The 11,673-nt window shown below is 48.0% G+C and overlaps 1 protein-coding gene across 12 annotated transcripts in view; it reads left to right on the top strand.

The window, feature by feature from the left end:
• Nucleotides 1–11,673, top strand: part of SEC14L1 (SEC14 like lipid binding 1) — a 140,332-nt gene that overhangs the window by 107,913 nt on the left and 20,746 nt on the right. For all 12 annotated transcript variants that reach the window (XM_078848621.1, XM_078848622.1, XM_073311090.2 and 9 more), the window contains one exon: nt 11,386–11,634. In XM_078848621.1, the coding sequence (XP_078704747.1) occupies nt 11,386–11,431 (46 nt within the window). In that variant the 3' untranslated portion in view covers nt 11,432–11,634. The remainder of the gene's footprint in view (nt 1–11,385; nt 11,635–11,673) is intronic.

Here is an 11,673-nt window from a genome sequence, read left to right on the forward strand (position 1 = left end):
TGTGATGACAGTGCCGCAGGCGTTACAAATACCTTTGATAAGAATTGTTACCCATAGCAAGTTCTATCAGCTCTTGCCCAAACTGGAATTTGCAACAAAGATGAAGGCCAGAAAGGGGCACATGTGAAACCAATCAGAAAAAAAAAATTATTTTCTCAGTGGTTTAGATTTGATTTAGTCTTTTAATCTTCTGTGCACATTTTGGCTTGAGACCAGCAGCCTAACTCTGCCCAACCCACTTTTGTGGAAAAAAAAAAAATCCCAGAGGAATTTAATTTAAGCCTCCACTCATACCGATATCCCTTTGTTTGGGCATGAACCTCTCGCTTGCTGTACTCTTCAGCTAGGTAACTGGATATTATTCAGTTCATTGCTTCCATTTGCAAAACGGACTGAGAGAAGCCATCTTGCCCCTTCCCAAGTCTGCTATGCCTCTTTGCTTTAACTTAACCAACTCTCTCACCATAATTACGGACCCTTTTTTTTCCCCCCATCATGAAGGGCGGCTACAGGTGCTCAGTGAAGCAGATTAATGTAACTAGTGAAGAGATTCCCCATTTAAAAGTAACTGCAGCCTCGTCCTAGAAGAGATGACTAACCGCCATTATTACTTCGCCCTAGGGCAAGTGTAATGAAGGCCTATGCTGCTGCAGTCACAGGTTTACCCGCTGGAGCTGTTCCAGTGACTAATTACCCTCCCTGTTAAACTTGTGCAACTTCTTTCCACTTTGAACTTTGCTGACTGCAGGCTCCAGCCCTGGAATCTTGTTCTGTCTTTGTCTGCTAAGGCAGTGACCCCCCCACCCCCCTCTGGTATCAGAGACTTCGTTCCCTGACTGCCGTCACATTGCCACTTCGTCTTCTCTCTGATCAGCTAAATAAAGTTCCTTCCGTTTTATTTCAAGCTCTTGTCTCCATGGCAATTCCATGTCAGGCTGCAAGTACTCTCTGCTGGAGATTTTCATCAGCAACAACAGTGCCTGCATCCTACCCATCCTCATGCTCTGGTAGGAAGGTAGATGGGGCAGATTCACCCCCACTCCAGTTCCTTCTCAACGGCCTGCAACCTGAGACAGAGCATCGAAGTGTCTGTTACAGGCACAGGGCTTGCTGCTTTTTTCTCTTATTGTTCTTTATTTTTCTTGTGTTTTTTTTCTTTAATTTTTTTCACTATTAAATCAGTTTTGTGCTTTGGATGGAATTCCCCCCTTCCCTTCATCATTGTGCTTAGGTTGAGCCTTTATTCTATTTTAGGCCGCCATCTGCAGCCTCTCCTAGTGGGTTATGCCCAATATCTTAGGCTTCAAACCCTGGCAGACTTACCACAGGTCTTCTCCCCTCAGGGACAGGCATTCAAGCTGCATCCCCTGCATTGGAGACACTCATGTTCCCTCCAAGTGTAAGGTCTGCTCATGTTTCAAAAGCAGATCTCAAAAAGTTAGGGAGGAGTGACAGACTAAATCTATTGGTGATGGAGCATTTTCTAAGATCCCTGTGGTCCAAGTCCTTATACATCAGCTTTGGCTGCTCAGAGAGTCCCAGTGACTGTTCCTGCTTCAGTAAGCAAAGAGCCATGAGCCTTCAGAGTTGTCCAAACTGTCTAAAAAGAAGAGATCCCATTCTCCAGAATGAGAATTCAAGGAAGACTAGGTGTAAGGAGACCTCATGTCCCGGTGTGGGTACCTCTGAGGCATCTACTTCCCTCTGGTACCGAGACCTGGGCACCAGTTAAAAAGATCATGCCAGTGCTGCCAGGTACATCCAGTAACCAACCTTGAGTGGCATTGACATGGGCACTGGACTTGCGCCTCCAAAGCACAAGGACTCTTCTAAGAACAAGGCCAAATCATCATTGGTATCACCTTCTGGAGAACATGGAGGAAAGCACCCAGCCACTCCTCAGTACCATCTCCAGTACCCGCAATGTGCTGACTCCTGAGGACCCCAGACTTCCTGCTACCATCCAGGCTCCTCTCCACATGAATCTTTGGATCCTGAAAGATCCCGAGTTACCTTTGCTGAGGGTTACCAAGAGACATCCCCATCCTCCCACTCACTAGAGTGCTGCCTTACTTCCAGAATCCACTTACCCTCCAGTCTTACCCCACTCTGCTAAGATAACATCCTCCAGTACTGATATGGTCAATGGGCCTGCACAGACCTTTTGAACAAGCTCCCCTGAGCGATACCAACTTATCTTCCGGAAATGACTTATCCACCTGCGAAATCTCAACCTCAGCAGGTTACCAGCCCCTGGTACCAACATGACCACAGGTACCAGCACTGCATGTCCCTTCAGTGGACATGGAAGATGACACTTCATCTGACTCTGAGATATCCATACAAAGCTCCTCCACCTTCCCATTGCAGCCTCCCTCCCTTGAAATGGACCCTGAGAGGAAGAAACTCCCAGCAGAAGATACACCTGGCAACCCTGGCAAGGACAACCATGGGGTTTTGCCCCCTTTCCATATGCCATGCCACACTAGGCTTATTGGAACTTGTGTGCCCTCTATGGTGCCCTCTAAAGGGCTTATATAAGAAAGCACATCAAGAGCAGCAACCACTGACTCTGGGTCCTGTTCCATAGGAGCAACCTAGAGAGGCACAAGCACCAGCAGGGGAAGAATGTCTGAGAGGAGACATAGATCAATGGCTGCACCAAACCTGACAACATTTCCGCTTCTCTCAGCTGTTTTTCCTCATAGTGGGTTTCCTACTATTGAGCTGGACTTCTGGGGAGCAGTCTTGTTCTAGGCCAGAGAGCCAACTATAGCCAGGCCTTGATGTGAAATGATGAGCAGCTGGGGTGGGCAATGGATCCCAATGCCTGGGTGAGAAGATCTGCTGTCAGAATGAGCCAGTTGCAGGGACGTGTGAACCAGCTCTGGGATCCAAGCCTGCCTTGGCCACAGTGGTGCTGTGAGGATGGCTACAAATTTCTCCTGTTTCAACTTGTTCAGGACTTTGAGTAGTAATAGCATCAGGGGATAAACACATAGCAATATACATGGCCAAGGAATAACAAGGGCATCTCCTAACAAGCTGCGACCTTGTATCACACCCCACACCCCAACCACCATCCTATGCCAATGATTTCAAGGCCTTCCAAGACCTTATGAAGGGGATCACAGAAGCTTTGCAAAGGAGGAGACACAGAAACCTCAACATTCCTTGCTGGACATTCTCTGTACCTCGCCCCAGGGAAAAATTGCCTTGCCCAGCAATGATGGGAACTCCACTATCAGCCCATGAGACTGGTTGAACCTCCACAGAAAGAAATCCAGTGAAGTTAACGCAGATCCTAGTCAGTCACTGATCTTGGGGTGCTTTTGACTGTGAAATGACAGTTAACTATACCCCGAAAGGGAGGACAAGATGAATCCACTGTCCTGGGCAGAAGTGGGTACAGGTCCTAGCCTGGGACAGCAGGAAGTATTACAGATCAAGACGGAGCACAGTGGTAGACTGCTAGGAGAGAGGCTTACACAGAACCTGCCCCTTCTATTTCTGGCCCTAGCTACCAGGACTCACTTTCATAAGCATCAAGTTCACTCAGACTTAAAATACATGGAGAAAGCAAACAAACGATTGCATTTTGTACCAGCAGGATTTTTTTAAGGACTTGTGGCTTCATTGCTAGATAAAATAAATACCCAGAAGTTACAAAAGCAAGGGTCATTATGAGAGGACGATCCGATGCTTTTTCTTGCACTGGTTCCGTGCTGATCGTCTGATGTGCACATGCATAGATGCTACATACTCCAACCGCTTTTTTGAGGGACTTTTTGAATGTGTTTCAGCAGAGATGCCTTTTTCAGTTGACCCATTGCCACCCCCTCCATTACTGGTCACATCTTGGAACTGCTGTTTCAACACCACCAGTACAGTGATCTTAACCAAACAGCCCTAGCTTTAAAAATGTGTCAGATTAACAGAAAGCAATCAATCAATCAACATTTTAGTGATGCTTTAGACCAATATTTTCTTGACACCTCTGGCTCACGGGCTGTGTAGTGTAAGGTTTATGCTGCTTTATTAAGAGAATGCAGAGATATGTGTACTGTGTTCCGAAGCTGAACCTAATGCATTACGTACAAATATATACCCCTCACGCGTTTCTTACCATGTGCGTCTCTGGGTAGCACAGTCACAGGAAGTATTCAGAAGCAGCCATCCCCCTCAGCTGAATTACTGGGGCCAGGGTTTAGTTTTTCCAGCTAGACTATTATACAGGAAACATTGACACTTTCAGTAGCAGTGCTGGTGAAAGTACAGGCCGCAGCCACTCAAGGAGGACAGAATCTCACTCACACAAAGGAAATATCTGAAACAAGCCAAGCCACGTTCTTACTGTACACAAATATCTCAGGTGCTTATATAGTCTCCATTGCCTTTGTATCTGAGCAATGTATTTATCTTCACAACACTCCACAAGGCAGGGAAGTACTATTATTCACAGTTTAAGGGGGTAATCGAAGCACAGAGAGGGTAAGTGATTTGCTTAAGGTCACACAGGAAGTCTGTGGCAGAAAATGGATGTGAACCCAGGTCACCCCAATGCTCAGCTAACGCTCGAACCATTGGATAATCCTCCTCTGTATACAAAACACTTATTAGACCTGGGTCGGAAATATCTGCTGCTATATCAGTTACCAAACAACAAGCAGGTGACAGCTGTTTGGGAAGGGGGCAACATAAAGATGAGAAAAAGGTCTGAAGAATCTAAGGCCCTGGTTCAGCAAAGCACGTAACCAGGCGCTTATCTTTAAACATATGCTGAAACCCTCGACTCCAATGCCAGTGTTTAACTTTAAGTATGCACTTAATTGCCTAGCTGAAGTAGGACCTAAGTCAGGAGGAAACGATATGAGAATGTCAGCTGAATCCCACAGGAAACATGGAGACCATGCAAGTGAGTATTCGTTTCCAGCAGGAGCCCAGATTCAAGAATACTTGGGGAATATGATGTAAACCCAATTCTCATTGTTTGCTTGGGTTTAGTTTTATCCTGGGTGCTTTTAATGCCTCAAGGAGTCATTGATGGGGCCAAAGTACAAAGCAATGTGATTTTCTTATATTATTTTCACCATCCGAAGCCCTACGGCTTGACCACATCTTATCAATATCTCCTTGAGGTGTTAAACTGAGCCCTGAAACACACATAAAACCCAGTCCCTGCCTGTGCCCCTAACTCTGAGGTGCCCTCACAGATGTTTGCAAGTCATGAAAGGAGTTAATGAAGTGGAGAAGGGGATATTGTGTACGCTGGCAAGGACATCAGCAAACCAAGGCCCTACCTAAGGGAGGACAAAAACAAGAGTCAACTGCTTCACAGAATAAACATAGGGGATGTAGGCCTGGACTGCCTTCTAGTGAAGTCAATGGGAGTTTTGCTATTAACCTCAGTGGGAGCTAGAGCAGGCCATAAATTACAAGGGAAGGCAGTTGAAGCAGGGAGTGTAAAGAAGTTCTAGCGAGAGCCGGGTTTATTTTATGGAAAAGGAGGGGTTTCAGAGCTGCGAGGGAAGGAGCAGCACTCCATTAACTCCAGAGCTGGTGTATTCAAGTGCAGCTTCACTCCATGTGACCCCAAGGGTCTGCTGGTGAAGGAGTCTCTCAAGAGCTGCAGCTAGAGATGGAGAACCCCATTTAGGACACCTGGGGGAGATTTTCAAAGGCACAAAGGGAATTTAGGCACCCAACTCCTACTGAGGGTCAATGGGAGTTGGGACCTGAGCAGTTAGGCACTGTTACACCTTTGGAAATCGCCCATTAGTCTATTCTAACACCAGCCAGCCAATGCTGAACTGTGCTTGACAACATGAGAACAGTTTGCCAGCTCTGCTTTTTCCCCAGTTCAAGGAAAAAGTGGGCAAAGCAAAGTCGATATTTCCAAGCATTCAGGAATTAGCCAGACTCCCAAAAATCATGAGCTTTTAAAAAATAATACATTCTGGGTTCTCTTTATCTTCTGAGTCTTTGGGGTGCCCTTGGGTTCCATTTCCAAACTTCTCTCTACAAACCAAGGGATAGAAGCTTCCTTCTATTTTATTTTATTTTTAATGAAAGCTGAGATTCTCACATATTCACCTGGCTCCAGGAGCTGGGGCTTTAGGAAACCATTTTGAGACTCAATAAGATCATGAGAGATGGCAACAACCCTACTACTCCCAGAGTAAGCAATAAAATTGCCCTCCTTAGTACAGTAGGGTAAAGCACCTGTCAGATGAGTGGCCTGCATTAGGCCTCCTGGTTTGGACAAGCTGAGAAATGGCAGCCAGCTCTTCAAAGCCTGCAAACATGACCGTGTTCCTTCCCCAGCACAGAAGCAGCCACAGCATAGCAGGACTTCTGCTGCACTGGAGCTTTAGGCAGACACGTCAGTAGCAAAATTCCACTCTAAACTTTTCATCCACAGGAAAATGGGAGAGGCAATGACTGCAATAGGAAGTGTTATGGGTCTTCTCAGATATTTCAGGTTCGTCCTTAGAAGCAGCTTCATACATAGAACACCATGTTTTCCCCTCCAAAGACACAGGGTATAGAATGATAATGAATACTACCAGCGGAAAAATAGAGCCTAGCTGACAGAACTGAGATCTAGGGGAGAAGACCTAGAACCTGTTTCTCTTCTGCTTACACTGGGGTGTATAAGTCAGGAATAACTCCAGTGATGTAAACTGAGTGACAAACAGCATAGTGAGCAGGAAATTGGGTGCATGGATTCACAGGACAATTGGCTGGTGTTCGAAGTACACACTAGATGGAGCTAGCATTCTAGGTATGGGAAGCAGGGCTGCCTTGCTAACTTACTGGCCATTCTGGGTAACCTTCACAGAGCTTCCCGAGTGTCTGGCTGCCCACAGGTTTCAGAGTAACAGCCGTGTTAGTCTGTATTCGCAAAAAGAAAAGGAGTACTTTTGGCACCTTAGAGACTAACCAATTTATTTGAGCATAAGCTTTCATGAGCTACAGTGATGAAGTGAGCTGTAGCTCACGAAAGCTTATGCTCAAATAAATTGGTTAGTCTCTAAGGTGCCACAAGTATTCCTTTTCTTTTGGCTGCCCACAGTCTCTCATGGAACAATGGGAGTTGTCAAGGTTTTCTGCTTAATGTTCCCTTCTGGTTCCTTCATTTTGTTCCAGGACCTGCACTTCAGGTCCTGTTTTTGCATTCTTTGTTCCCCATAAATTAGGTGATCCTTGTTGTTTTGTAGCCCTTCCCCTTCTTATTTTGTTGAGGAGTTGGTTTCTTGTGTTTCTTTCCGTCCAATTGCATCTATTCCTACAGGGACCATACAGGCTGACTGCCTCACAGCTGGCATTATCCTGTGGAAAGGGGCAGAACTGGAATAAGAGTTGAAAAGGTGAGCTGATTTTCTAGAGCAGCAGTTCTCAAACTTTAACAACCTGAGGACCCTCACCATTTTGATTTAAATTTTTTCGCAGACCCACAAGCCGGCTTCTAATTTTCCCCAGGAGTGCTCAACCCCCACTCAGCCCCAGGTCCCAGGCCCCACCCCTACTCCACCCCTTTCTCCAATGTAGGGTTGCCAACCCTCCTGGTTTCACCGGGAGTCTCCCAGAACCAGGCTGTATCTCCTGGAGGCTACTGAAGCCAAACCGGGAGATTTTAGGGCTAAAAGTCTGGTGGCGCAGTGGAGCTGAGTCAGGCTCCCTGCCTGCCCTGGCCCCGGCCCCACGCTGCTCCCAAAAGCAGCCGGCATGTCCCTGCGGCCCCTGGGGGTGGTAGAGGGTCTCCGCGTGCTGCCCCCACCCTGAGTATTGACTCCACAGCTCCCATTGGCCAGGAACTGAGGCCAATAGGAGCTGCGGGGGTGGTGCCTGCAGGCTGGAGCAGAGCACAGAGCCACCTGCCTACCCCACAGGAACCGCAGGGATGTGCCAGTTGCTTCCGGGAGTAACACGGGGTCAGGGCCAGCAGGGAGCCTGCCTTAGCTCTGCTACGCCGAGGTTAAGTGCCACCTGGCCAGAGCCCTCACCCCCTCCCGCACCCCAACCCCCTGCCCCAGCCCAGTGAAAGCGAGTGAGAGTGGGAGAGAGTGAGTGATGGAGGGAGGAGGGATGGAATGAGCGGGGCCTTGGAGAAAGGGTGGGGGCAGGGCAAGGGTGTTTGGGTTTGTGTGATTAGACCGTTGGTAGCCCTGTCCCCAAGGCCCCACCCCACCCCACCTCTTCCCACTGCCACTCCACCCCCCCGCCTCTTTCCACCCTCTCCCCCGAGCTCACCCCCGTCCCCGCTCCTCCCACTCCCTCCCAGCACTTCCTGTGCGCAGCTGAGCAGCAGCCCCGCACATGACTCGCGGACCCCCTGGATCCGCAGACCTCAGTTTGAGAACTGCTGTTCTAGAGGACACGAATCAGTCAGAGCTTGTCTACACTCCACCGCAGGGCAGCCTACAGGGGTGTGAATTTAGGGCACACTAAAATGTTGCGGTGTAACTGCGGTATGTCGATGCTGCCAGCATGAACTAAAAGGTACCTAGTTCGCATTAATGTAGTCCTGTCTGAAGAACATGGTGCTAACCCAAACTAAGCACCTTTTAGTCCGTGCTAGCAGCATCCACACAGGACAATTAAAGCATTTGGTGCTCTCTGCAATTCACACCCCTGTAGTCTGCACTGTGGCACCATGGAGACATAGCATTGGTGTCTCATCAGGTCTACACTCCACTCCAGGGCCCTCTGTGCATGCCTCATCGGGATTAGTGAGGTGGGTGGGGGTGGCATGTTTAAAACCACAGGAGTTATCTTTGTTATGGCATGAAGGTAATTCACAGCTCATGTAAGGTACAGACTGAGCTGGCCCTGGCTCTGCGGCGTTTCATTAAAAAGGGAGGCATTTCTCTTCACACCACAGAAAACCACCAAACTGTCCTCCCTTCCCACCAGGCTCAGCATAGGGGCCAGAGCCTGAATGGGCCTGGAAAATAACTCTGGCCTCTGGAGGCACCACTTCTAAGCTAGGGGTAGGGCTCAGAGCGGGATGTTCCTATGGCCAGCACCTATGCTGTGCCTCTTCTGGGGATAAACAGAGGGCTCCCTTCTCCAAGGCTCGCTCTTGGCACTGTGGGAATTTATACATTACTATATAAATGTATTTAAAGCAAGAGCCAATCCCTCCCAACAGACCAGCCTTCCAAGCTACCAACATGTACCTCATCCATCCCCTGCCCTTCTGAACCAGGCAGCTCCTGGAAGATCCTTCTCTCCCCTGATGTAGATTTGCTTGAGATCCACACACTTTTGTTTAAACCACTCCAGAAATTAATTTAGCTTTGCAGTATTAAGACTTACTAAATCTATTGTCCCAGTCCTCCTCCAGGGACCCAGCTTATTCCATCTTCAATAACCTCCACTGCTCTCCACAGCAATCAATCAGTCTTCATTATAAATCCTGCCCTGAGAAGGGGCCCTTTATGGGGTGTGTGTGGGTGTGTGTGTGTGGGGAAACTAGCTTCCCTGGAGGGTCAGGGACGCTCACAAAGCACAAGTGCGCCTGGCAGAGCATGCTCTCACAGGCTAACAGCTGATCAGTGCTGCAGCCCTGGATTCATCCTGCCGATGTGCATCCTGCCAACAGCCATCGGAGTGCTCTCAAAAACAAAAACAAGGAGTCCAGTGGCACCTTAAAGACTAACAGATTTATTTGGGCATAAGCTTTCGTGGGTAAAAAAACAAATAAATCTGTTAGTCTTTAAGGTGCCAACGGACTCCTTGTTGTTTTTGTGGATACAGACTAACACAGCTACCCCCTGATACTTGACACCTCTCAAAAACAGCTTCAAGTGCAGGGCAATTGATGAGGAGCCAATTAAGGCTGCTGCCCCTCCCCTGGCTGTGTTGTGCTTGGCTAGATCGATTTTTGGTCTGCAGTCTGTTACCAGTGTAAATACCATTTTGCTTGGCAGAGTCCTGGGGTGCCTGACTCATTCCATGGAAAGAGAAGAATGACATTGCTGTAGCTGTGGTCTGTAGGCCAGGTCTGTAATGCCAGGGGCTGTTTACAGTGAATCTCCCACTGACGCTGGATACAATTAGGATGCACCCCACCACCCCTGCCCCGCACCCTGCTATTTCTGTTCAAAGTCCATTTGGCCAGTTGCCCACACTATCATAGTGTATTTGCTGGCAGGTGAACATCTGTGTTTCATTGCAATCGCATGAGGCTATGGATGCATCAGTCAACTTTGCCCTTGAATATACAGAAAACAACCCCTCAAGCTTCAAATTATGATAGCAGGGGACTCTAGACTTTGATCCCCGATGTCTGGGGCTTCCCTGTAGCAAACACAGACCACAGGAAAAACAAAGCAAAAAGACAATGAATGTCTTTCATTGTGTGTGTTTCAGAGCCTTCCTCCTTCCTGGTCTACAGCACAGGCCTGTACCTTGAATGCTGAAATCAAAGCAGCAGAAAGCAGCTTCAGCGTGACAGATTCTGCCCACAGGCGCACTGCTTAATTGAAGCTGAGCAGAGCCCTATCTGGGGAGCCGGCTCTGCGCCCAAACCCCGGAGCAGAGCCCTGTCTGGGGAGCCAGCTCGGAGCCCAAACCCTGGAGCCCACGTTCTGTGGTTGGAGGGTGAAGAGAAGGGAGCTGAATGTTTATGGAGCATCAAGTGCAGCTGGCAGGACAAAAAGAGACAGCAGCCATTCTCGGTGCGCCAGGACAGAACAGGCCAAATGCATCCCTACCATAACTGAGCAGAAACAAACCTTGCCTGGTTCTGTGCAAGCTCACCGACAATGCATCAACAGCTACTTTACCTCACCCTTAAACCAAACGAGGATCCTAGGAATGCAGGGTGGTTTGTAAGAATTAGAAACATTCAAATCAGCAGCAGGACACACAGATTTCCAGAGCTGTCCTGTTTTTGCCAAATTGAACCAATCAATAACCAAATGCTAATAAAATCCCCTGCCCCTCCAAGAAAATGATACCCAAAGGCTGTGTCTGCATCCACGCGTTGCACCAGTTTAACTTAAATTAGCTTTTAGATCCATTTAGTGTTAAACCCTGTGTGGACACTCATTTTGGTTAGGTTAAAGCTGTTCCTAAATCAACTCATACTAAGCCAAAATAAACCTGGTATAATCAGAAGTAAGTGTCCACACAGCCATTTTCACTAGTTTAAAAATCACACCTTAAGCTGGTGCAAATTTCTTGTGTAGGCAAGCCCAAATAGTTGATCATACCAGGGAGAAAATAAGATGAGCAAAGTAGCTTGGCTCAAACAACACGGCCTCCAGTCCCTCCCTGAACAGTCCCCTAAAGCTCAAACTGAACTGGAGATTTGAAGCAGTTCACGTCACTTTGATCCCATTAGGTTTCATTTGTGTGTCTGTTTTTTACTTCCAGGTTCCAGTTGAGACCAGAAGCGCTGAAACCCCATGAGGAAGGCTGAGGATACCCCAAGATCAGCCTGACTGGAAGGATGTTCTGGAAGTCTCATAGGAAAGCCTATCTGCAAGATCTCCAGGGCCGAGTTTCAGACTCAGGGGCTCAGAGCTGCACCCAGAATCCAAAGCTCCGATCTCAATGGAATCAGACGGGAACTTGAAATCTCCAGGACGTTCAGTCATGGCTGGCAGTTGTGCTGGCACCACGGTACAAAGTTCAGATACAAATATGCCCATGAACTCAAAG

This window comes from Lepidochelys kempii, chromosome 14, assembly GCF_965140285.1.
Source record: "Lepidochelys kempii isolate rLepKem1 chromosome 14, rLepKem1.hap1, whole genome shotgun sequence".
Classification (NCBI taxonomy): Eukaryota; Metazoa; Chordata; order Testudines; family Cheloniidae; genus Lepidochelys; species Lepidochelys kempii.